Genomic DNA, 24,889 nt, shown 5'->3' with positions numbered 1-24,889 from the left:
CTGATTTGTCTTCCCGATATGAGGAGGTCCTCCGAGAGGCATCCCTTGATGAGAAGTTCAAGTCTCATTGTGTTATATAACCCTCGGCAGCAAAACAAAGCAACAATCATGTTACAGTAATTCCCCTTGTCAGGCGGTCGGGACTATCTTACACAATCATGCTACTATGACAATGATAGCGGGGCACCATATAGTGGGATACTATTACCATCCAGTTATCAGAGTTGGAACAAAGGAAGATAACGCAACAAAGACTCCATCTTTGATAGTATTATTGGATGCAAGAAAATACACGAACAGATGACTATATATATACCTTCACGGCCTTGCTCCTCTATACGGAATACACCTATGCCAGCAAGATGATCACGATAGCCCATTATATTCGGTAGTACTATAATCATCGGCCTGCAGCTATTCCTCTTGAACAATTCTTTGTTCTAGGAGCAACATGCCAGTCTCCTCCTCCTCCTCCGAATCAGAAAAGTACATGGTGGGATCCGGGCGTTCTCTTAAAGGAGAATCATGAAATCCTGGAGAAGTATGACGGTAATCTGCGGAGAAATCGAAGTGTGGAATGGGAATCTGCGAGTTGAGAACATCAGGATTGAATGTCTCGCGGCGCCTCCCCCTTGTCTCCTCCTCATATTTGTCCCTGGGCAGAATGCCAACTGGCACCACCTCTCTCTCGATCTTGAGAGAGTCCCTATACCGAATACAACACCCACAATATTCCGTGCAGTGCGACTTCACCTGGTAGAACAATCCGTTGAACCTACACGCACGGACCTCCTCACAGCATCCACAACCACGAGAACAGCAACCATATCTCAGCGTACAGCGCCTTTTCTCACTCTCAAGGCTCACACCAGGCTTTGCAGAACGATATCGGGTCCAAGCTCCATCGGGTCTTTCATCCTCCAGCTGGCATTTATCAAGTCCCAGCTCAAGGAGACTGGGAATAAACCGCCCGAGACCTTCTTGCACATGTGCGAGCTTTGCTTGTAGCTCTGGGTCATGCAAGATCTCGACGTTATTAGCGAGGGTGTCTTCTTCCGCAAGAAGCCAGAATGCTTTTTGTTTGGCCCTGTCTTCTTCATCAAGCACGTGCCACATTTTATATATCCATACTTTCTGCTCCCGTTCGGACGCGTCTGGCGTAAAAGCCATGGAGATGATCAGAAGGGGCCCGGCGAAGCGTCCCCAGCCATTGCGGTAAAGGAGTTCATAAATTTCGAGGGGGACGTCATAGCCGGCACGCCAGAGGATATACATCCATATGACGCCGAAGAGGCCCAGGATAAGGGTAGCAGTGATCACTACCATGATTTATATGCTGATTCTGTTGTTTATATGTCGAAATAGAAATAGGTTGAACTTTCTGGATGCTTAAAACTTCCAGACTGTGGCTCGAGATGCACAGAGATGAGAGTTCTGATAAATAGGAGCTCACAAATGAACTAAGATCCAGCAAACCGGAACGTCTTTATATACCTCAAAGCTATCATTTGCCCAAAATCGTATAATTTGGAAGCTTCGTCTCATGTAGGACCTTTCCGTTCATGTCTTTCATTCCATAGGCAAGCCCCTGTTATATGCTTTGTATCTCCAACCCCGAGTCGCATGACTGTCCGTACGTCTGACTTACCAGGAACTTTATCATAGCCATGTTTCGGCTCAATATCCAACATCAGGAGGCTATACGTTCAAAAAATAGGCATGCTTATATGGAATCCACTTACTTGGATAGGTTCCGAAGACGGACGGATACTCTGCGACCACAAAGACAATGAAATCCAACGACGGAACCCTATCTAATCCCTGTTAAGTTTCTAGTAATTGACTAGGTCCAGGAATAAAGGAATCAAGCCACGAGATTTGTAGATGCAAATAAAGGAGCATGCGGCATTCTCCGGTAAAACCAACTGACCTGCAAAAAGCCGGCCTCAGTGTTGGGTCTACTCTGCAAGTGGAATGCATGAAGGTTAGATGGTTGTCTAGTGACTTCTTTTTGAATATATACTCCACATCTACCTCCTATTTGTGTTTAGACTGACCGGTATGATACCGACGGAATCTGTTAGATCACTGGTAGGCGCTTGGAACATACCGAGAGAATACTTGATTTTATGTTGGAAGCTACAGGAAATGATTGAGCTGGGCACATAGTATCTACTCGCCGTAGCGGAATTGATAGTAGCCATACGGAATGTCATATCAGAGTAGAGTTCCATGTATGTTATCGTTCCCATGACGTGAAGATAGAATATTGTCAGGCATATAGTATTAGAATTAGGGTCAAGAGATATCAAGTAGCAAGAGACAGTATGATACATCAAATCATTGGTCGACTACACAGGCAGAGAGAGATTCATTAACAAAGAGATATTAGTGGTTCTTGGAGACGTGACCCTAGTTAGTCACAGGGAGGGTATAAGAGAGACCTCGAACTGTAAAGATGAAGATCAGCTACCTCCCTAGAAGACACACCCCGAATTCTGGTTCATAGTCCATAGACAGTCATATGGCGTAACCTGCTATACTATAGTAGGTATCAAGATACTATAGTTCAGCATGCTCATTTTCCAATTAAAGGCATAAAAAAGGGCCCTTCCAGATTTAGGGCGCAGTTTCCTTGTTGCTCCTCACGCTTGCTGGACGCGCAGACGAGAAGAAACCGCGGCGACGGTGCTCACGGCCGCTATATCCTCTTTCCTTTCGACCAACAGCACCACCCATGCAGTAGAAAATGCATGAAAGGAGGAGGCAAGCCACAGCAGTCCACATGAAGGCGAAGGCCTTAACACCGAGTTTGGCTGACTGACCGTTGGCATTAAATTTGTTCCGACCCTGGACATAGACAGCACTGGCAAATGTTAGTTAAGCTCTTACTTCGTGCTTGTTCCCGAACTTACGTCATGAGGCAGGTCGTGATGATCTGGAATATCAGGGCAATCCAAGCCAACAGCGAGGACACATAGCCTCCGATGCGCGTGCACATGGCCAGGAATCCGGTCAGAAGCGACAATACGCCAAAGAACAGAGCGATGAGATGGAAGGGAAATGAGAACCGAGATGTTAGGTAGTAGTGATTCGTTCTGTGACATGTTAGGTGGTGATCGCGAGTCATTGAATTCAACAATTAATCCTGGCTTACCCAACGAAAGCAGAGGGAATGTTATCGGTGGTGTCAAAGTTGTGACTGCTTGGAGGATCGAATGGATAATCCGGGTGAGATGATCCACAATCGCTTTTTCCATTTACTACAGAGCACAACTCCCAATAAGTCCAGCGAGATAGAGATGGTGCCCCTGGAATATTGCTCGTGTCGACTTGCAGGAAGTAAATCTCGTTCAGTGGGCGCGAGTTTCTCGCGCCTCCTAACAACGTGAGAAACATGAGTAGAAGGGCTCCGGCTGTGAAGAACAGGCCTAGAAAGCCCATTGCGACTCCTATAGTACGATCCAGTCAGCTACAACTGTGCGAGGCAGTGAGGACTTTGTCCCGGATGTGGGAGGATTACTGCTCAAAGCCATCGTGGCAGTGTGTGGTTGTAGTTTCGGGATTCGAGATACTTTAGAAAGATGAGAAGATTCCCAGTGTAAGCTAGCTTTAGTTTATGAATCGCAACAGGTCGCTATATTCTGGGGCGAGAGATATCAGGTAGGAAGAACAAGGATGTGCGACGATGGAAGGGGGTGAGAGGTTGCAGTATTAGAGCGGATATCCGGAGAAGCCGGTGGTGGTGCCTCCGGGGGATAAAGTACCAGGGGAGCCATAGTAGTGATATAATGATGAGGGCGCATCATGGCCGTGTGGGCGTTGAGTGGTTCAAAGGTTGTTCTGATCGTCGAGGCACGACCGGGCCAGAAGATGACGGCGTCGACGTCATGGTTGCAGCAGGCCCCGCTAACTGCCCTCGGCTAGTCTAAACCTTAGCGGCCCGCTAGGTCTGATCGGGCAAAGGCGGCCTGACTGCCTGGGGGGCCGAGGGCCATCCATCCGGATCCATGACGTTGTCGAACTTCGGCCTGCCGCTGCAACAACTTTCTGTCCACGACAGACGTTGCACCACCTACCTCCCTGCGATTGAGTTGGGCACCCGCCTTGGGACCTTTCGGATCGACGTGGATTACGCGAAAGCCAATGCGGAAAATTTCTTCTGTCGACTTCGTCACCAACCCCGAGACGAACCCTGCTGCCTACGGTGTACCCCTCCCCCTACCGATCCCTTGACCACTGCCGGGTCCAGAGGCACTTCCATCCGATCTCCCGAGAGGGTCGAACTAACCCGCTGGGTAAAATCTCAATATGGCCACCTGGGCTTACCCACCCTTACCCCAAGAGCGCCTGGAACAGGAAGTCGACTCCGCGTTGGTATGCCCTGTTTTGTTCCCCCCTTACCCTCAATTTTGAGCCGGCTCAACAGCGCGTGCATCATCGATAGGCTACTTACTTCGGTTGGCAACTGATATAGGCGAACGAGCTAGAATGGCTTTTGCGTTCCCTGCAAGACTCCCTTGCCTCCTTGAGGGAGGGCCTCCATGAATGCGAGGCCCTGTTGGCTCCCAAGGAGCCGGGATCAACACTGGTGCTCTCGTCTCTACGGTCCGAAAATGTCAAAGGCTACGTGACTCGGGTTGGGACGAAGATCGTGAAAGGCGTATGTTATATCATTCACCCCTTATTCCTCCCTCCTGAACTTCCACACAGACCCGCATTCTTTGAGCATGGGCCGTTGCTTATCATAAGCTAGCGTCTCAAGGATGATGCTGATGTTCTAACGTGCCATGATAGGATATCCAGCTCCGCCTTAGCTCCCTTGCCTCGCGGGGCTCAGCTACCACCCGCTTGTGCCTGTCTAATGCCCCCGCAACACCCGAGCTCGTTCTAAGCCAATTAGTAACGGTAAAGAACCTGGTCAATCAAAGTCTCGATATTGTGGATGTTAGCACTTGGACTGGAGATCCACTCAATGCCAGTTTTATCTTCAGTCAACTGCACCTTCTGCGTGAGACTATCAGCGAAGCACGGCAGATGCTGAAGGGTGAAAATGACAAGGTCCGAGGCAAGTGGTGGGAGACGAGTGCACAAGAGGAGGTAAGTGGTTATCCATTTGCTCGTCGTACGGAACAGGGACTGAATTGCAATTGCAAGATGTTCGACCCTCCATTACCACCGTACCTGTCCTTCCATCTCTCCATTGCCGACTCGGCACTGGTTTTACATCTTAGGACGCTAGAATCCAACACACCCACCCATACGCCAACCGCGTTCGCAGCAGATATTTCTCTTACCGGGTTCAACCTGCGGGATCGGCTATTTGGGACTCGCCATCGCCCTCATGACGAGGCTGGTGATGTGTTTACATGGAAAGGGGACGAAGTAAAGGTAAAAGAAAAGATCCGCGTAGAGAGTCAGGACCCTAGCCTCATGGCCGTGATGGCCAAACTAAGCGCTCTCGAGCACGAAGTGATGAAGTGGATATCGGCTTTGAAGGTGCTCATGGGCAATGAAGATACAGATAGCGAATCTCAGTAGGACCCCCATACTGTAAATAACAACTCTACAATATGCTCCCGCTACTCCCCCACACTCTGATATCTAGTTGATGCTTGCGCGCCTCGATTCCGAGGCCGCGGTTGGGTCTAGATGGATTATGTAAGACCACATGATCTGCACGGCCAATAGGAATCGCGTAATTTCTGATGGGCATGCGGCTTGGCGCGAGTTTTCCTGTCAAAAGCTCTCGAGTGGCGAGACAGTTTCTTCCAGGTTCAAGCTCCTGATACTTGCATCTCGAGCCGTGGAAGGGTTGAGGATGTTGTCACGATCTCCGGCCGCAAGGGCGACCCGGTCCCATCCCCATGGCCTCTTACGCACGGCTGCACCCAGGTCGCCGCCAACCGGTTCGCAGCCACTCCGCCGCGGAGCTGCGAGCTTCATAGCTGGGCGCCCACGAACCTCGATTGCCCGCAAGGCTCTTCCGTCGGCCTCGCACTTGGAAACCCTGCTCAGGGAAGCTACATATATTCGTTCTCAGAAATGGCTGCACGGGCGGAGGTATTCCTCCACGTCGCCTACGGAGACCGATCCCAGCACGAAGCGGAAGGATACTATCTACACCTTGATCGATGAAATCAACCAAAATGATACGGAGATGGCTGAACTTATGCACGACCTAGGTCTACTGGATGATCATGAGAAAGCTCTCAACCTCGAAGGAATAAATTTCGACCATGCACTAAGTCAGACGATTGGCCATCGGGACGAAGAGACCTTGGAAGCGCGGGTGCAACAAGCGAGGCAAGAGTTCGGAGAATATCTTCCGGAGGGGCACCTGAACGATACAGAAACTCGGCTTTACACCCGATTGTATGGCGAACCGGTCGTTCTCGCGCCAGAATCCGAGGTTGACGCTTTGGAGGAAGAGGAGGAGGATATAGATTCGGATAAACTTTACCGTTTCGACGGCGAGGCTGGCTGGGAAGAGGTCGAGTTGGACGAGCCTGAAACTCACGATGAGCCTCCGTTGGTCTACGATATGGAAGCTGAACTGCCAATTGATGAAACGGTTGCGATGCAAAGGACGCGGGAAGTCGCTGAACAGCTTGGGGGAGAGATCATGCTAGAGCAGTTCAGAGATGAGGCAGCGCCTGATTCGACTCCCAGATTTCATCCTTTGACCACAATGGGCAAATTCTCTACCGATCCCAGCACTATATTTCCACCGAAGAACACACTCACGGGCCCTGTCTCTGTCATTTTGTCGGATTTCTCTAACAAGCACGTCGCAGAAACCGCCCATCGCGTATTTGGCGGCAGGTTCCTCCCTCTTTCCACTACAACTCCACCCCCTCGCATGCTTGTTCCTCAACAGCCAATCCCTCTTGAAGCGTCGCAGCGTTTCATGACCGAGATGGAATCCAATGTTTACCTTGCCGCCCTCTACCCCGCAATGTATGCATCTGCCTTGAGTGTGCTGGTGGAGGTTAGAAAGCGCCTGGGTACGGAGTGGATTCGGAATCTGATGGCACAAGAAGATGGTCCTCATATCCTCGATGTCAGCGCTGGAGGTGCAGGTGTCTTGGCGTGGAGAGATGTTCTTCGTGCTGAGTGGGAAGCCATGGTGCCAGATGCTCGTCCAGAGGATCCTTGTCCTGTGGGCCGGTCAACGGTCGTTGTTGGGTCCGATTCCCTTCGTCTCCGTGCGAGCGCGATGCTAGAGGACACGAGCTTCCTCCCACGGCTGCCTGACTACGTGCATGTCCGAGAAAAACCCACCTTGGAAGACGAGAGAGCTCCGCCAAAACGGAAACAGTACGACGTGATTATTGCTCCACACTCATTGCTCGGAATTGAAGAGGAGTACCTCCGAAAGGAACACGTACAGAACTTGTGGAACCTCCTCAACCCTAACGGAGGTGTCCTCATCCTTCTTGAGAAGGGACACCAAAAGGGCTTCGAGGCGATTGCCGGGGCCCGTGAGATGCTACTGAAGCGATTCGTCTCCAGCCCCGGGTCCACCAACTACGAGAATTTCCTAGAATCCCCCGAAGAAGAAGCATTCATCGAGAAAGAACCCGGCATGATCGTTGCTCCTTGCACTAACCACAACAAATGTCCAATGTACCAGACGCCGGGCCATGCCAAGGGCCGTAAAGATTATTGTCATTTCCAGCAACGCTATATCAGACCGCCGTTCCTACAGCGCATTGTCGGCGCTAAGGACCGAAATCACGAGGATCTGAAATTTAGTTACGTCGCTGTCCAGCGCGGTGTCGACCGGCGGGTCGAAGACGGAATTGTACAGGGTCCCGAAGCTACCGATGCAGCCTTTGCCGGATACGAGCATGCTGTCGAGATGCCGAATGAAGGCGTTGAAGCATCAGATGAAGCCGTTGCATCCGAAACGCAGTCTTCTGCCGAAGCAGAAGCCGGCGTCAACATGCTTTCACTCCCTCGTGTTGTCTTTCAACCCATGAAACGCCGTGGCCATGTCACCTTCGACGTTTGCACGCCGGCCGGCAAGATGGAGCGGTGGACCGTCCCTCGCTCATTCAGTCGACAAGCATACAAGGACGCGCGCAAGGCCCAATGGGGAGACCTGTGGGCACTCGGTGCGAAGACTCGCATTCATAGGAAAGTAAGAATCGGCGACAAGCATGGCGAGAGCAAGAAGGAACGTCTGGCAAAACGGGCCGCTGCGAAAGAGGAGCGGGACGAAGAGGACGCATTAGAGGAGGAGACTGAGCCGATTGGATTGTCCGACATTGAGACTCCAGTTAAGAAGCAAGGGCAAAAGATTCCCAGTTGGGTGAAGCATCAGCACAAGAAGAAACGCAGACAAGCGTTGAAGCAGATAAAACCAACATCCTAATCCTATAGATCTAGGTTGGTTTGGTTCATTTGGTGTATGGCGTCACATGTGGCGCATAAGGATTGAATTGTGCTTCTGGCTAGGAGCATTTGTTGATGTCATTGTATTATACTTGTACGATATATGAGATGTTGTATAGACCATAACTACCGGTTGCGAAAGAGCTCTTCACTCAATACATCTCCTTTATCCATCTTCATCGTATGCATGATCATCTTTCTTTCCTTACTTCCTCTACCTCCTTCTTAGGGTCGGTGCTTTTGTCCTATTCCTCCGAAGTAGTGTTAGAGTTGGTATAGCAACCATGAAACGCATCTCCAATTCCTTTAGCAGGCACTCCAGTGAGTATTCTCCCGCGGCCTCCTAGGTGCGCTTCTGTATCGATCTCTGCCATTCGCCAACTTGGCAAAAGACTAGAATTCCGAGCAACCATGCTCAGAACGCGCATCGCTTATGAGCTATTCAATGAATCCTGGAGTCATGTGGCGGCGGAGGCCTCATGTAGGGGCGTAACGTTGCAAAGCAGGGAGGGGCGACTTTAGTACTTCGTTTGAATGATAACCGGCCGCAAGTGTCCGGTCTCGAGTCATCCTCTTCCTGAGGTAAAGCTCCCTGCAAACTTTGCAGATCTAGTGCCTTCACCACTCGTCATGTTCATGTTCTCGTAACATCCTGTCCTCCCCTATTCTGCGTTCATAGAAGAGCCCCGAATGACTCCAGCAACGGCCATCATCTCAGTCGTAGACTCACAGCAAGCAAGCATATCTGAAATTCTCTTCCAGCTTCCACCGACGTCTCAGTGAAAAGCCATACTCTTCCGCAGCTGTCGCTCTCTTTGCGTACTCTGCAACTCCAATCTCTCAACCGCATACTGTAGACGCTCCTTCTTCTGGACCAATCTCCTCAACTCGGCCGCTTTCGCCGCATTTCCAGAAGCTCCTTGTCGATCGCCGTAAGCACTGCGTAGCCTCGACGGCTGGCGACTCTCGTTGGAGTACATTCGCCCCTCTTGCAGCTCGCACTTGGCGCGGAGTCCCTGTTCACGCCGAGAGAGCTTCTCAACATGGTTCGACGCTAGGGATAATAGATGGGCGATGCTCGGGGTGATTTCGTCCAGGAGGGACTGTTGCGCTTCGCGCAAAGTGGGTTCGGGAAGGAGTTCGAAGTGCTGGGGTGGGTTAGTTACATATTGTACAGGGCTAGAGATAGCACTTACTCGGGTTGTTTGCAAGACCTTGCATAGTCTGGGAAAGTCGCTAATGCCGGCATCAAGGGTGGAGATGGAGGAATCGAGAATTTGGAGAGAGGATTGCAAGGATCCAACCGAAGCTTGAAGGTGTTCTGCCATTGTGATGATGATGGTGTGTTGGATACTCAGCTGTCCAGAGTGCCCAGATGCGATTCTTGTTGTTTATCGTTATTGATAAGTGATGATTGTTTACATGTGGAGGGGCAGCGATGCGGCCGGGCAAAAGCGGCGCGGCCACTCTTCCCGAAGCGTTAAAGCGGCCGGGAGTTCGGAGTCCCGGACAAACCTCGTTGTACCCGCTCTTGTCTCGTCCTCCTTCACCAGCTGCTCTCACTCCGTCTCTCCTCCATCTCCAGCACTTCGCTTTCAATCAAACGGACTGCCACCATGTCTCTCCTCGGAAAGAAGTTCCCCACTCCCGTTGGTAAGTTGCACGCGGTCCTGGCGCGCCTCCGTTGAGCCGAGAATTCAGAATATGAACTGACTTGCTTGTTCGTATAGCCAAGCCTCTGGCCCCCTTCTTCGCTGCCGGTATGCACATGCACCCCTTATGTTATTGAGTGGCTTGTTTGGTCGTGCAATCTATGGATGCAGGGGAATGGCTCGACTGGAGCACCTTGAGAGGGGTAACGTTCGGTTTCTGACGATTGTGTCTAGGTGTGGTCATCCTCTACGGCGTCAACTCTTTCGCCAACGTTCTCATGAACAGTATGTGAACCCTCCACCTCGCTCCAACTTCCCAGTTGAGCTTCTGCTTGGCTCGAGATCTTGTTCACTTGGACGAATCACGCTAACCTCGGTTGTTTGTCTATAGCTGCTGAGTTCAAGAACGACCCCCGCAACCCCAACGCCAAGAACCAGAAGCATTAAATTAGTCCTTGACGAAGTTCGAGCACGCTGAGATGGCGGGAAAACGGTGGTCGTGGGTGGTCTGAGACCCCGATTACCCAGTCGCCGGTGATTCGTTTTGCGGGCATTTACTCTGTATAAGCTTATAGAAGATACCGTCCTAGGACATATTGGCGAATTGACAAGTTGTATAACATTTTTCTCTCTGACGGGCACTGTATTGGTTGACGACGTGGGCGGAACCCCCCGGAAGACGATACGCAGGTCTTCAATGATCAAAGCGAGCCGAGGCAACCGTAGTCATTCTTCGAGAGCTAGCGACACTACAGTTGATAGAGGCGCACGGTGCAGCACTATGTGTGCCGAGTTCCAATGAGTGCTTGTTGAGGAGAACGGTCTGCAGCTGACCATGAACGAGCGAGTGTCTAGCCATAGCATATGGTGACTTATACAGGGTATCCCATGGCTGTCTGAACAAGGCCCCAATGTACCATCTTTCAAACTGCGTCGAGGGCTCATACAGAGCTTCGAGGTGCCACTGAATTTTGATAAAGCGCGTAGCTTACACGATCAACATCTCGACAACTCTTTCCACCACGATAGCTAAAGCGAGCATGTCAATGCGAATAGCCAAATTCACCAGAACCGAAATCATCTATCAAAAATCCCAATCATCTATCTAAAGACTCGTCCTCAAATTCTCGCTCATTGAATCCGAGATGGCCCTATACCCAATCGGGCGATGTCCATCCCGAGCCCCGTGACTTCGCCGCGGCGGCCAAAACCTCCGCCATCAACCAACCCTCAATCTCAGCCTACCAGCATCAGGAACCCCCATACCAGCCAAAATGTCGCAATTCCGAGCCAAGATCCAGGACCTGGGCGGTTTCATCAACCCCCGCGTCGTCCGCGACCACACCAAGCGGAAGGTTTTTGCCCAGTTCGAGCCCGAACGGTAAGCCTGACCGGCCCTTTCAAGCAAACGAACGAAAGTCTAACGGTGTTCGCTACGCTATAGCCAAGCTCTCCGCTACGTTATCCACAACACGTCTCTTCCGCAGCGTGTCCGTGCTCAGGCCCAGTTGCAGCTCGCCTCGATGCACCCCTACACTCGCTCGACGCAGGTCAAGAACCGCTGTGTGGCGGGTGGTGTTCCCCGAAGTGTGATCCGGGCATTCAGACTTGGTAGAGTAAGTACATGGAATACGGCAGATGACCAAGGAGGTTGTATGTGAATGAGTGCTGATGGTGTCTAGTTCCAATTCCGTATGCAGGCGCTGGCCGGTGAGCTCCCGGGTGTGAGGAAGGCGAGTTGGTAAAGCCTATCATTATTTCCTGTGGATTATGCGAAAAGACTTTTTGGTAGCTTTGGGTCGGCCGGTTCCTGAAGGCGTTTGTTTCGTTCTTTGTTCTCGTGAGTGAGACATGTACAATAGGGTTTGGGTGGTGGTGAGAAATAAAGACTCTTCATCATCGATCCATTGTTCTTCTTGGTGACAGTAACTGGCAAATGGGGTTGCAGGGGTAGCTTGAGGGTAGTCACCTTGGTCACTGGATGGCATTCGCCTTCTTCCTGGACGGATGTGAAACCTGAGGGTCATTGCGATTGGTCTGGGCTGTGGAAGTGACTGCGTCGGCAAACGCCTCTTCATTCACTGCAACGTTACGGAAAGCTGCAGTTTAATTCTATCCTTGGTATTCTCTCACTATCCCATCTCCTCTTTTGTCTCCTGTCCCCTCTCTTCTCTCTTCAGTATTCCACCCTCTCGGTCCTGAGCACATGTTCTATCCTCAATTTCGACTTACACCACCAGGATGCTCGTCTTTAGTCGAAAGGATCTCCCTGCGGACCCTGTCTTCCCTGCGGATCTGAAGAAGCTGGGGTAAGAAAACAGATGTGAAACTCAGCCCGCTCGATGCGCCACTAACTGAACCCAGATACTTCATCAATGGCAAAGACCAGATCCGGATGATTACGGATCCAGAGAAGGAGTTCCAGTACAAGATCAACAAGCATGAGCGCTGGAACGATATGCAGAGAGAGGCCATGAACAGTAAGTCCTAGCGAATGCTCATCTTGCGAATCATCTCAGCCCGTCGTACAGATCACTCTTCGTGTGTTCTAACCTGGTTTCATAGCATGCATCCGCAGCATTGTCTCCTCTCGTCTCCACGATCTTGGCCTCGTCACTCTACGCCTCCCACTAACTGCTAAACCCACCGATTCCCACGTCCCAATCCTAGTCTCCAAGAACATATCCTCCGCCTCTCGCGTCATTGTTGTCTTTGGGGAACCTACACAGGATCTTGGAGTCTGGGCTTACCGGACTATCGGGCACGAGGGCATCGATGCCGGCTCGGCCGTTGCTTTTGCCCGGGCTGTTCTCGGCAAGAAAGATGACACTGATTCCACAATTGACGCTAATCCCAAGGCTACAAGCAAAGACTTGTCGACTACGGCCCTTGTCCTGGCAAACGCCGGCCAATTGGTCTGGCACTGCCGCTCCCGTCGAGCCATGACTCTGGCATCCTGGCCTTGCGTTCCCCGAGAATCGGCTGTAGATCCTCCTCCGGCCATGACTCATCGAAACAAGATCCCTGGAAATGAGAACTGGCAGGAACATGTCAATTACGTCTTTGAGGAGATCCTGGCGGCTCGAGGACGGCTTGTTAGAGCGGATGCGAAGATTGGCATCATTGGACTGGTTGATGGCGGATTGGGTGCCATCAGGTACTTGGCGAATAATTGTGAGCATCCTTTGCCTCTCTTCCATTCGATACTCTTTATATCTACACACATTGTCTTCGTTTCATGAGATGGCCTTGTCACTAATTCATGGCTCACTACAGGGGAATCATGGCGTCCTTACATCTCCGCCATCTGCCTCTCAAATCCCCTTCATGTAGCTTCGATTGATTTCGGGGCCCAGAAGAACACGGAAGATCCTTCATCGTTTGCTTCCTTCATCTCCTCGCGTTGCCGTGGCTATATGATCTCGAACCAGCCCGTAGGCCTGCCTGTTGCCTCGCCCCATGACCACGGGTGCAATTGCTATTCGTCCGGTGAGACACTCAATATCGAGTGCATTATGCCCCAGGCCTGGAAGAACATGCTTGAGTGGCTCGATCAGACCTTTACGGACCCGAACCACTGCGAGGCCAGATTGGTGATCAGGGAGTTTAGTGGGAACGGGCTCCCGGAAGGGTTTGTGGACGAGGAAGTGGATGAAGAGGATAATTGAGGTGGTCTTTAGTCTTAATGAAGCATTTTTATTTGATAAGCAGAGAGGCATATCTTGTTCTTTCACAGTGCTTAGTTAGTATCAATTTGCGGGCCTAGTCTACTTATATCAAATCAAGCCATATCCTTTTAGTTAAAATAAGTGTGTTCCTATCTATGTAGACGCTTCCCCGTTGAAGCATGAATGTCAAGTCTAATGCCTATCAAATCCCAAATCTCAGTATGAAGCAACGCAAAACCCAGGCTTATAGAAAATCTTCTTTAACGCAGCAAACACAGCTAAGATCTGACCATGACATCCAACTCATCAGTGAGGTTCTCGTGTAGATCTTGGACCGTTTCCCTTGGTTCATGCCAGCCAAAGGCTCACTCAGAAGCTCGGCCTTATGCGAGCCTGATATTAAACCCCTCTTGAATCCCCTTTTAGGGTCGTTTCTTTCAAACTGCATCTGCTATACTCCCTCTGCGAAAGACTCAGATCTTGAACGATTCAACAGCGCAGTTCTTTAAAAAGGAAAAAACCGTGGTCGAACTAGAGACAAGTCAAGATATCCCGCCATCGAGTGTAGACCACCACGAAGTTGCATACGGATGGAGGCCCACCTACCAAGGATGGAAAGTGTTCTTAATGATGGGGCCTTGTAGAGATCATCTGTTTGTTACTCCCTAGATAATCTTTTCGCTGTCTAGTTGGTGTCTCGAATCATGGGTTTTTGCAGGAACTATGTCAAATAGAACACTCCGAAGTACCCCACTCCTCTATCAAGACTTTGATCAAGTTCTTTTAAATTGAAGACAACCATTGGCTTCTTCTTATGTCTATGGGGGGTCCTACGCGGAAGAACTTCATGTTTATCTGTCCGGGAAGCAGTGTTGGAGATATACGATAAGACAGGTAGATCGCCTACTTTGTAGTCTTCGTATGGTCTTAGACCGCTGTATCGACATGCATCTCTTACCCAGAAGACCATGTATGGTCCTTCCTTGATCCGAGGGCTTACGCAGATCCCAACATATAGCATACTAGTATCTCAGTTGATCTATTTTGTCTCATTCAGTCATGAACATCGGAATTCAAGTCCTTCTCTTTCTCCTTCTTTTCCTCCCACTTTTCCCTAACTCTCCTCCTCAAGCCCCCATTTACACCTCTTCCCCAGATCTCTTCCTTGTCCCCACCATCAACAGAATCACCACCAGTATCACCCTTAGTACCACCAACCTTCTCGCTCTCAACAACAACCTTCCTCTCCTTCATCCTCCTCTCCTTCCCCCTCGCCAGCTCAATCTTCCTCAAGTAAATCGCATAGATCATCACCTCCGCCACTCCCACCCCCAACGCCGACCCCAACGACACCAACACCTTAACCGCCTCCGACACCCCCTTCCCTCCTCCCCTTCCCCCTCCGCCCCAAACCCCCGCAACAGTCTCAATAAGCAGCTCGGGCGTCCGGAAACTACTCAATGCCCAATACACACTGAACCCTGTGATCAGGACCGAGAGGAATATATTCAGGACGAGGGATGGGGTAAGTGGGTCCTCATCTTCTCTCTTATCGGATAGGTTGTTGGTTTTGTCATGCAGGGCGGAGACCGTGGGTGTTGAGGATGTGAAGATGGAGTTCGGTGCTGGTGCGCTGCGGCTGGTGGTGAATGGGGTGAGAGTGGAGGAGGTCATGCGGTTGTAGGCGTCTGTTTCGGCGGCGGCGAGGAGGCGTGCTTTGAGGGCGAGGTATTCGGGGCTCTAATTATACCAATCATTAGGTCTGCTGTTATAGATTTGTTTGTGCGCACACGTGTACTATGGTTGGAGATGGAGATGGGGGATGGATCGACGCACCGGCTCTGGTTTCTTAGGCGGAGGCGGAATATACACTTTTGTTCCGCGGAGAAGGGCATCTAGACTCCTGCCTCTGGTTGTGTCTGCCGGAGTCTGGGCCCGGAAATACCGGGCGATTTGAATAATCTGAGCATGGGAGATGGGGTCGTTGAGATCCAAGGCCTCGGGGAGGTCGAGATCATTCCGCGAGGATGTCGGGAGGGCCTCGATGGCGGAGAGGATGGGAGGGGTGGTGATAAGAAGAACCATTGTGTTTGTTTCAGGTAATGCTGCTGTCCCTGCTGTCAATTGGGGGAATAGCGTGACATGCGAGCAGGTCGATAGATAAATAGATTGGAGAAAGCAAGTATGAAGATGACCACCGCGGCGCCGGAGAAGACGCCGCCTTTCCCGATCAGGCAATCAACTCCCCCGCCGACTCGCAATGCCATTCTCGATAACATCACTCGTCCCCGCCGCCGCTCGATCTTCTTGCGCCTTTCTCTCCCCCTCGACTCTCATACCTATATCGCTTGTCTGCCGCCGATCACCATGGCAGACAAGAAACCCTCCTCGTGAGTTATTCCAATCCCCACACCCATCCCCAGACAACAAAAATTCCACCACCACCATCACCCACTTCACTATACCACCCCTCCAAACAGTCCCCCAACTCAACATCCCCAAAACTAACCTGGTCAACAAAAAACAGAGTAGCAGCCCCAACCAACCCGCGCGGCATTCCCGCCGCCCCCTTCGTCGACAATGTCGCCGACTACGTTTCCTCCCGGGAAGAAGTCGAGCCCACACTCCGCTCCTTCCAGGAGATGATCTCCAAGTATCAGTTCATGGAGGTGAACACGCAGCGTCGCGGCGCGGGTCTTCGCGATAAGATCCCCGATATCAAGAAGACGTTGGAGATGGTCCGGTTTCTGAATATGAGGAGAGAGGTACGTTTATACTCTCCGCCCCCGGCGGGGTAATATACGAATGAACGGATGGATGGGTACTAAAGATATGTTGTGGTATAGAACAACTCCGACCCCCTCGAAACCAACTTCGAATTGAACGATACGCTGTATGCGCGCGCGAGCGTCTCCCCGGCCGACACAGAAGAAGTGTATCTCTGGTTGGGAGCGAACGTGATGCTGGCATACCCGATTGAGGAGGCTGAGACAATGTTGCAGGATAAGCTGTCTGCGGCGGAGAAGAGTCTTTCGAATTGTGAGGAGGATTTGGAGTTTTTGAGGGAACAGATTACGGTATGTTGAGATCATCATCCTATTCTACACTATTCTATTCTATTTGTGGTTGGTGTGCTAATGTGGGATAGACGCTCGAGGTCGCTACGGCTCGCGTTTACAACTGGGATGTTGTGCAGAGACGGAAAGAAAAGGCAGAGGGCAAGGGAGAGGAGGAGGACAAGTCCGCATAGCTACGTTAATATTATCATTGTTTATCTTTCTTTCTTTTTTTTTGATCTCCGACTACCCACCCTTTTGTATGTTATTACTGGTCAAAAGCAGGCAAGGAAATAAAAGTCTATGATACCAATTGTGGGATGAGTGGATTTTGTCTGCGGTCTACTGTTGTCTTCGGTCATGATTCATCAAGAGCTTTGTTGTCATGAGCGCCGAGATGAATCAACGCCTTGAACAAAAAGAGTGTCACGATAGAATCAGCATGAGGGAATGCATAAGGAGACCCCAGCAAGATGTGCGAAAGCCACATGAAGACCTTGAGGGCTTCTATATCTAAAAGGAACGAAACTACAAGCCTGATCTACGACACTTTCAATATAACAGCAGGAGTAGGGTACAAAGTCCGTAAATAACGGCTAGTATAATGGTGTAGCAAACCATCCACTATCCGAGCTACAGAATACTACACCATTCTCTTCGGATCTAACCTCTTACAATTAATAGTATATCTGACCTCTGGGAACAAACATCCAAAGTCCTACAGAAACTGAACCTGGTGCAAATACACCCGGCATAGACTACAACCCTATTCTTCTGTAGACTATTGAGATAGTAACCTATTGCCGCCCCTGTTCTTTCTAGTGGATAACAGAACCACGCTGTTGGATGTGCCGGTTGGCTTGAGGCTCTAAATTATGAACAAGTCATGATATCAGGTTCAGGTTTTTTGGTTTATCATTCTATACCGCTATCGCTGAACATAAGAATCTATCAAACCTCACGACGTCTAGTACGCAACGTCAATTATAAAAATATTATGCATCCTCCTGTGCATATCATAACTCATCAGTTGCAGCAAACACCCCATGTCGGCCAGACCCATGCAATCCTGAAGAACTCAAAGAATAACAATATTAAAATCACGTATCATCGAACAGAGCAAGTGCCACAATTCGTAACTCATCAACGGATAGTCTACCTGGATGCATCCACATCAGGTCATGTTCAGCCTCGTATTGAATTCAGTATCGTCTCCGACAAACGTCCAGTCTTCAATGTCAGCCACATCCTCGTCTGCCTCATGCCCCGCCACCGTCGCCGACGGAGTGGGCGAGAAAGGCGTCGAGGATGCATTCGAGCGCTGCCGAGCCAGTGTTTTGGCGTACTCAAGGTCTCGGTATATTGCCTGGATAGCCGTGTCCACACCATCCTCCTGTCATGCATTAGCGAAGGAAAGGATGTGAGGATCAGTAGGACTTACACTGCGGATCTGCGCTCCCAAGTCCCGGGCTTTCACAATCATTCGCTCGCTGTGGGTGGCCTCCCACAAAGCCCGTGAAAACACACTCACATTCAGCTTTTTCATACAGACGCCGACTCCCAAGTCCTCAACCCGCGTTCCGAAAAAGAACTGATCGCCAAAAAAAGGTTTCACAATGGTAGGAACACCGGCACGCAAACTGGCTCCGGTAGTGCCGGCGCCACCATGATGCGCCGCGGCATCAATCTGGGAGAAGAGCCAGTCGTGGGGCGCGGACTGAATCTGATAAATCTCGGGAGGCAGAGGGATCTCTGCCTTGACACTCGATGGGTCTCCCAGACGATCAGACCAGCCCTTGGAAAGAATGCAGCGGACATCGGCCTTCTGGACGGATTCGACAACCGTGCGCGTGAGGGCAGAAGGGTCGGACACAACAATAGACCCGAATCCAATATAGACGATCTTCTTATCGTCATTGCGAGCTCGTTGGATGAACTCGAGCAGCCCCGCCGGAGGAGTCCAATTGGAACCCTCACTGAGAAACCAGTACCCAGTAATTCGAATCCAGTCAGGATAGTCCAGGGGTGGGGGGACCACGGTAGGAGAGTAATTATAGAGAAACGGAACCTTATTGGGCTGCATTTTATCCAGACCGGTTGCCTTCAGGCCAAGCTCTTTCTTTCTCCAGCGGTTCACCTGTCCTGCGATCGCCTTCCAGAAAACGTTGTCAAACATGACATAGGTAATGTAGTTGTACGCACCACCCATCTTGTACTCGGGAACAGCAAACGCATGTGGGTAGGCCCGGGTGCGTGTCCAGGGCATAGTAAAGGCACGGAAGTATGGGATTCGGAGTGCCTCGGCGATATGAATTCCAGCCATCGCGCTTGGGGACTCGATAAGGAGATCGCTATCCTGGCAGGCTAACCACGCAGAAGACAACAAGTCGTCAATCCAGCCTCGGAACTTTGACGAAGCCTCCTTGAGAAAGGAATAGGTGAACATTCCGTTCTCGACACAAATCCGCATCAACTCGGCAGGATCGCCCTCGACCGGGGCAAAGTCAATGCCATGCTTCCTCACCCAGGGTCCAAACTCGGCGTGGGTTGCAATCTTAGGCCGATGGCCTTCGGCAAGCAAGCCTTTACACAACGCAATATACGGCTGTACATCGCCGCGGGAGCCGATAGTAAGACACGTGATTCTCAGCGACTCGGTGGGCTTGAAATTGATGATTGAGGCGCGAGGGTCATCAAAGATGGGATGGGATTCGGTGGATTCGGCCAGCGCCGTAGGGGAACCCTGCGCTCCAGTGATGTCCTGCCGGGCTTCCTGGAGCATACGATGTTCTGCGCGTGCCGCTTCGGACACATCTTTCTCATCCTCCTCCGCAAGGAATCCGGACTCCATCAGAAATCTCATCGATTCCAGGCCTTGGTGTAGCGTGACGGCACAGTCGTCTCGGGCATCAGCTGCGCGGAATTCAAAGAACAACTCCTCGTGGCCTCGAATGACGACGACGAGTCCGTGATAACCAAACCGAAACCCCTTTTCTTTGTCCACATTTTCCACATCCTTCAGTGGGAGGATCATCTTTGTCCGAGTTCCGGGCAGAAGACTCCGGAAACAGAGCTTTTTCTGGCTGATATATATCTTGCCGTACAACGGAAGCACCCGATGTAGATAGGCAAAGTACGTAGCCTGCAGCTTCTCGCTCGAAGGAAGGGCAAAATGCGCCCGGAATCGGTCCCCATCTTTACAGCCACCCTCTTTGTCTTCAGGATCAACGGCCTGGTCATCTGGGAGAATACCCTCAGATTCCCCGTAATGCTTGCGGCCACCGGCCCACATGCCGGAGACCTTTTCGATGTACCCCATCGATTCACTTGCCAGAAGGTTACTCATCTGCTTGGATCGCGTTTTCAGATACTCTGCAATCCCTGCCGCGCGCTGCAATGGATAAGAGCCAGCGCGAACAATCTCATTTAGGGTTGGAGCAGGTTGAAGCCTGGAAGGACTCTGAGTATCCTGATCCGACTCGCTGAGAGGGCCCTGATTTTCTTGTCCATCCTTGGTATACCCCGGCGCGTGTACCGACCGAGCTGTCTCATCTGAATGCCGACGAGTCCTATCTGCACCGGAAGGGCCTCGTCGCAATGTATGAATTGTAGGAGACTGGAAAACATCGCTGCGGTTCAAAATTTGGCTGGCCGATTCGGCCGTATCGGTCATAGACTGCAGAATGGCAGAGGACTCTGTTGTTTGCTCGAAGGAGTTTCCGAAGGATACAGAGGAGTCCAGCTGTCTCGTTGGGGGAGACATCCCCAAGGCATCATGCCCGAAACTGTAGTGACCGGTGCTTGCGCTTCTTCGCCGTTGCGTGTTACCAATGCCTCGCGATTGGCTCGTCGCACTGGTGAGCGACCACCTATTCTGAGACCCTCGCATACGGCGAGAACGAGCCATCTGCTCGGGCTGTGGTGATAAGGTCTGTTGGGACCGCTTCATCGGGGTATCGCCAACTAGACCTTTGAGGAAACTAAACGCATCCTGACCGGAATTGAAAAAGGTGAAATAATACTGCAGCAATAGTCAGTAGTGAGCATTTTGTTGGAGATGCAAGTCATACCTCGTCGATGGCGTACGTTTCCTCACTCTCAACAACGCGGATTTTGAACGTTTCAGCAAATTCAACCATGGGACTTTCCTCTATATCGATGATGCTATCTGTTGGAAAGGAGATTTTGACACTGTCACCTTCGTTGTGGGTGCGAAATATGACCTTTTGCAAAGCCTTGACCCATTCCTTGGCGCTCGCAGAGCTATCTGCTCTGAAATAATAGGTTCGCTGATCGGTCACGACCTGAAAATCTCGACTTTCCCCTCCTTTCTCTTTTGGCTCAGCTAAAGAAGCCGATATCCCATATCGGAGATCGACATGGCCGCTGGGAAAGTAAAGATTTGACGGGTCCGCATAATATGAGAGAACATCTCCCTTCAAAGAGAACCAGTATCGGTTGTATTTAGGGTTCTTACGGCCACGTTTCTGAAGATATCCAGACTTTATAGCCACCGTGTTCTTCCGAGGAAGATAGGCGTAGAAGCAGATATGCCCCTCGGTGACATACATGTAACCTTGCAAAAGCATGCTTTGCAGAAGTGAGCATGCATACTCAACAACCACCTTTTCCGGTGTCTCAAAGCCGAACATCTCCTTCAACCGCAGAGAAAGGGCTGATGCGGACGACTGGTTCGAATCCTCCTCGTTTTTCTCTTCCGCACGCGCCTGAGAGCTTCCAGCCGAGGCTTTGGTATCCAGAAGAGCCTGTGCTTCCACCATGCGACTCAGAACCGGGGCTGCCCTAGGAGTAGCGCTGCGAGGGCGCTTAGGGGTGGAGGCTCGAGACATTTCATCACCCGTCGGAGGCTCGGATTGAACAATGGGCTCTTTGCCTTTGTTCTGTTTCGAACTCGTCTTGAACGGGCGCAATAATTTATTGTCGGAAATGGTCCTTCGATGACGACGCCCAGGGTTCGGGGTCGGGCTCTGCGGCTTGGAAGATAGCCATCGCGGGTCGTTCTCGCTCTTTGGCAGTGTTCCGGCTGTAGCAGACATGTTCTCGGACTCTTTGCAGGAACGGTCCTCTGTCTCGCCGTCGCTATCACTAGACTCATCAAACCGCGCGTGAAAATCAGACCTAGAGCCCACCGCAGCAATCATGCCGAATATTGATTGTTGCATATATTGCATATGACCATCACGAGCTCCGACACCACCCGGCGGTGCGCTGAAATCAACTTGGGAATCATGGTCGTCTCTTAGGCGTTCTGGCAAAGCACTGGCAAACATGCGGCTGTTTGTTATTGACTGTCTGCTTGCGCTGAGCCTACGGTCAACTCGGCGCTTTGCGTCATCTAGAAAAGGTCGCATATTTGGTGGATAATGAGAGAAAGGTGTAGGACAAAGCGAGCGGGAATGAACAGGGTTCCGAAGGACTAGTTGTTACAATAGGACCCAGGAAACCCCAGGCAGATGACAGCGCCGAGGTATGGTTCAGCTTCACGGTCAAAGGAGTCAGTAGGTTGGGGTCACGGTAGACGCTCGACGAATAAGTACATGGCTGGAGGCAGATGATCAAACATGTTAGCTTGGGTCAATCTCGATCGGGAATAGCAACAGCTCCTCCCGGAGCGAGAAGAAAAAAGCAAAAAATCAAAGAGCAGGGCAAAAGTGACACCCACGGCTGTGCGAGCAGGAAGTTGATAAGACGTCAAGTAGCGGTACAGATCGGACGGGTAAGGACCATCAAAGCAGGACCGACAGGGGCTAGCGAACCATGACCGGACGAGAGAGAGGGACTATGACATGGCTCGTGGACAAGAAAGAGAACGAGCGAGAGAGGCTTAAGCGGTCGAGCCAGCAGCAGCCTGTGCGATGCAGAAGCAAAGCAGCATCGACTGAATAGATGGATGATGGGAACCCGGCCATCCATGGGGGTCTGGCGTCACTTGCCCGTATCAGCTGTTCGCTGGGAACCGCTCGGCCAATCAGGCCCAATGCATGTGATGAGTGCCGGACTGGGGCCCGGCCGCAAACAATGATGATAGGCCCGCTTGATTAGCTAATTTTTGAGAGCGGTAACAGCCTGTAAATTACCCACTCACCGTCTGGCGGCGCGGCGCAAGGGGACCCTGGAATCCTCTGAGAAACCGGAATCTTGTCGGTTCTCAGACTAGAGAAAAGGCTCATTGTACGGAATATTAGATACCTAGGGGTGCCAGGGTTGGGAGTCAGACTGTCTGACAGGCACAACGTGATCCACGAGGCTCCAGCCCGAGGGTCTAGTGGCTACGCCTAGTAGCAGCCTGGTTGAAACAGAGCCGGGGATGATCGACACTAACCTGGCCGAGTGGGCCTTCTTCCACTGTCAATAGTACTCAATTCTAGTCATCTACCCACCGACTTCCCCAATGAAGAATTTCTTTGGCCGTCCATGGACTCGACAACCCACCCCATTCCAGTTGCCAAGCACATCAGATTCTATTCGGGGCCACTTAGCCAGCCGTCCTACCACTCGAGCGCGCAAACCGCCTGACCACCTAGACAGCTCTAGGCATTCTCGGGGGCCTTGTCGACAGGCAGCCCTGGTGAAACTGCTTCATCTGGGCTAGCGTCCGTTCGCCGGGCCTTCAACTGTTACAGCTGTGAGCTTGGACGCGGTACAGAGTCGGCTCGATGCACTGGACCACTCACTACTCGAGTTCTATACATGAGATCTAACTCTGGACTTATGTACAAACACACCCATGACTGGCGTGCAACGTAGAATTCAGCTGGCTCGTCAGAAAATGCCCCACGCCTTAGAAGTATAGCAAAAACATCCCATCTAATAATGCCAACTTTTGATGAAAGAACATGACAGGAAAAGAAAAGGGAAAAGTCGGTGATTTCTTTAAGCCTTGTCGGACTTCTTTCGCTTCTTCTCCTCTCGGCTTTTGCTGGACTTCTTCTTCTTCTCCTCGCCTTCACCGGCCTCCTGGGACGACTTCTTCGACTTCTTACGAGGCACACTAGCCTCGGCCTGGTTTCCCTCCGCCTCGGTAGGGTGGCTCTTGCGCTTCCTCTCCTCCCTCTCCTTCTCCAACGTCCGGGGAACCTTGAACGTGGGCTGCTCCCCTTCTGACTCTTCCGAACTGGAGCCGAGCGTCTCCGGCGGGGCCGTGCCGCTTCCGACTGGCCGGAAACGCATCTTCAGGTGTTTGGGGTGCTTCCGCGGAGGCTTGACCTGTTCCTTCACGGCTTGCATGATGGTCTCCTCGGAGACTTCGGGAACGTCGACTATTTCCTGAATGTGATAGCTGGGGATGTTGCTGGCGTTGGTGCTGTAGTACGTCTTGTTCTTCGAGTCGTAAAGATGAAGCGCCTTCCCACCCAGGTCAGGCTGCGTTATGCTCTCCACCGGAATGCCATACTGCACGCCTTTGTGCTTTAAGACTGGCTTGCCCTGCATGATCTTGGCCAATGAGACTTCCTCGACCTTGGAAAGAGGCAGGTAGTCTGGCGCCGTGATGTGGAAGACTTGCTTGCCGCGAAGATCAGCCAGCAGGGAGGAGACATTGGATTTGGGCGGCGCTTGTTGTTTCAAGGTTTTGAATCCGGAAGGAGGCTTGTAGGGTTGGGGCGCGGAGATAGACACATTGCGGGTAGTCCTATGCGTGACAACCCGTTAGCCATTGGAACATGCTGCATTGTGGTTAGTTTAGAAGACCTACTTTTGGTTAGAAGCTCTCTCGGTGGAGGAAGTGCTGCTATCGCTGTCACTTTCGCTGCCGCTCTGGTTACTCGACTCAGCCTCCGAGCTCGAGTCCGCAGGAGCAGATGATGTGCTCATTGGAGTGGGCTCCCTCTCCACCACGGCCTTCTTGTTCGATTTGGGTGCCATTGTGGCTTTCGACGGATCCGATTCGTATGCGGTCGATTAGAGGGGGAACAGCTCCGAGTTGATGCGGAGCGCCGAGTCACACGCTTTGCTTAGTTACTGCTGCCAGGCACAAGAATATCGCTGCGAATAGGCCAAGGCCGAGTATGTCAAGCGAGTTGTATTATTAAATGGGTATCAGCGCAAAGCGCGAGTCTGCGAGTTGCGAGGAGCCGATCCGGAACTTTTGAGC

General features: G+C 51.4%; 12 protein-coding genes across 12 annotated transcripts; 6 read left to right on the top strand and 6 right to left on the bottom strand.

Annotated features, from left to right (window-relative positions):
• Positions 1-414: 414 nt before the first annotated feature.
• Positions 415-1,326, bottom strand: BO94DRAFT_549839 (uncharacterized protein; the record flags this gene model as incomplete). Its single annotated transcript, XM_025613465.1, has 1 exon — positions 415-1,326. One exon carries the CDS (start codon positions 1,324-1,326, stop codon positions 415-417), a length of 912 nt encoding a protein of 303 aa, XP_025463623.1.
• A 1,293-nt stretch (positions 1,327-2,619) lies between these two features.
• Positions 2,620-3,444, bottom strand: BO94DRAFT_475042 (SUR7/PalI family protein; the record flags this gene model as incomplete). Its single annotated transcript, XM_025608545.1, has 3 exons — positions 2,620-2,866; positions 2,916-3,098; positions 3,158-3,444. The coding sequence occupies 3 exons, from the start codon at positions 3,442-3,444 to the stop codon at positions 2,620-2,622; spliced, it is 717 nt and encodes a 238-aa protein (XP_025463622.1).
• A 592-nt stretch (positions 3,445-4,036) lies between these two features.
• On the top strand, positions 4,037-5,611 carry BO94DRAFT_627561 (uncharacterized protein). Its single transcript, XM_025617431.1, has 4 exons — positions 4,037-4,377; positions 4,478-4,663; positions 4,798-5,100; positions 5,158-5,611. Exons 1-4 carry the CDS (start codon positions 4,312-4,314, stop codon positions 5,539-5,541), a joined length of 939 nt encoding a protein of 312 aa, XP_025463621.1. The 5' UTR covers positions 4,037-4,311; the 3' UTR covers positions 5,542-5,611.
• Positions 5,612-5,760: 149 nt separating this feature from the next.
• Positions 5,761-8,570, top strand: BO94DRAFT_538916 (tRNA methyltransferase RSM22). The gene has a single exon (XM_025612584.1). It carries the CDS (start codon positions 5,822-5,824, stop codon positions 8,378-8,380), a length of 2,559 nt encoding a protein of 852 aa, XP_025463620.1. The 5' UTR covers positions 5,761-5,821; the 3' UTR covers positions 8,381-8,570.
• A 606-nt stretch (positions 8,571-9,176) lies between these two features.
• On the bottom strand, positions 9,177-9,728 carry BO94DRAFT_475185 (DASH complex subunit SPC19; the record flags this gene model as incomplete). The annotated part of the gene is made up of 2 exons (XM_025608551.1): positions 9,177-9,548; positions 9,597-9,728. 2 exons carry the CDS (start codon positions 9,726-9,728, stop codon positions 9,177-9,179), a joined length of 504 nt encoding a protein of 167 aa, XP_025463619.1.
• A 271-nt stretch (positions 9,729-9,999) lies between these two features.
• On the top strand, positions 10,000-10,959 carry BO94DRAFT_627558 (F1F0 ATP synthase subunit i). The gene is made up of 4 exons (XM_025617430.1): positions 10,000-10,053; positions 10,131-10,160; positions 10,287-10,337; positions 10,444-10,959. The coding sequence occupies exons 1-4, from the start codon at positions 10,017-10,019 to the stop codon at positions 10,497-10,499; spliced, it is 174 nt and encodes a 57-aa protein (XP_025463618.1). The 5' UTR covers positions 10,000-10,016; the 3' UTR covers positions 10,500-10,959.
• A 367-nt stretch (positions 10,960-11,326) lies between these two features.
• BO94DRAFT_475126 (mitochondrial 37S ribosomal protein uS14m) lies at positions 11,327-11,797 on the top strand (the record flags this gene model as incomplete). The annotated part of the gene is made up of 3 exons (XM_025608547.1): positions 11,327-11,433; positions 11,497-11,668; positions 11,735-11,797. 3 exons carry the CDS (start codon positions 11,327-11,329, stop codon positions 11,795-11,797), a joined length of 342 nt encoding a protein of 113 aa, XP_025463617.1.
• A 496-nt stretch (positions 11,798-12,293) lies between these two features.
• Positions 12,294-13,720, top strand: BO94DRAFT_474847 (uncharacterized protein; the record flags this gene model as incomplete). The annotated part of the gene is made up of 4 exons (XM_025608531.1): positions 12,294-12,361; positions 12,417-12,532; positions 12,618-13,226; positions 13,329-13,720. 4 exons carry the CDS (start codon positions 12,294-12,296, stop codon positions 13,718-13,720), a joined length of 1,185 nt encoding a protein of 394 aa, XP_025463616.1.
• A 1,095-nt stretch (positions 13,721-14,815) lies between these two features.
• BO94DRAFT_438285 (TMEM199/VMA12 family protein) lies at positions 14,816-15,805 on the bottom strand (the record flags this gene model as incomplete). Its single annotated transcript, XM_025607497.1, has 2 exons — positions 14,816-15,460; positions 15,557-15,805. Coding segments are annotated over 2 exons (894 nt in total), but the record flags the coding sequence as incomplete, so codon positions are not given.
• Positions 15,806-15,976: 171 nt separating this feature from the next.
• Positions 15,977-17,300, top strand: BO94DRAFT_524869 (tubulin-binding prefolding complex subunit PAC10). The gene is made up of 4 exons (XM_025610289.1): positions 15,977-16,110; positions 16,248-16,485; positions 16,567-16,797; positions 16,869-17,300. The coding sequence occupies exons 1-4, from the start codon at positions 16,088-16,090 to the stop codon at positions 16,968-16,970; spliced, it is 594 nt and encodes a 197-aa protein (XP_025463614.1). The 5' UTR covers positions 15,977-16,087; the 3' UTR covers positions 16,971-17,300.
• Positions 17,301-17,950: 650 nt separating this feature from the next.
• atg26 (UDP-glucose:sterol glycosyltransferase) lies at positions 17,951-22,067 on the bottom strand (the record flags this gene model as incomplete). The annotated part of the gene is made up of 3 exons (XM_025608533.1): positions 17,951-18,169; positions 18,218-20,797; positions 20,847-22,067. 3 exons carry the CDS (start codon positions 22,065-22,067, stop codon positions 17,951-17,953), a joined length of 4,020 nt encoding a protein of 1,339 aa, XP_025463613.1.
• Positions 22,068-23,378: 1,311 nt separating this feature from the next.
• On the bottom strand, positions 23,379-24,851 carry BO94DRAFT_524862 (DNA-directed RNA polymerase I subunit RPA34). Its single transcript, XM_025610288.1, has 2 exons — positions 24,491-24,851; positions 23,379-24,427 (listed from the first exon to the last, which is right to left on the bottom strand). Exons 1-2 carry the CDS (start codon positions 24,658-24,660, stop codon positions 23,671-23,673), a joined length of 927 nt encoding a protein of 308 aa, XP_025463612.1. The 5' UTR covers positions 24,661-24,851; the 3' UTR covers positions 23,379-23,670.
• Between the last annotated feature and the right edge of the window lie 38 nt (positions 24,852-24,889).

The sequence above is a fragment of the Aspergillus sclerotioniger genome (genome assembly GCF_003184525.1).
Source record: "Aspergillus sclerotioniger CBS 115572 chromosome Unknown BO94scaffold_31, whole genome shotgun sequence".
NCBI classification, from domain to species: Eukaryota; Fungi; Ascomycota; class Eurotiomycetes; order Eurotiales; family Aspergillaceae; genus Aspergillus; species Aspergillus sclerotioniger.
The sequence above is the reverse complement of the archived record's forward strand: the minus strand, read 5'-3'. Positions and strand labels throughout refer to the sequence as shown.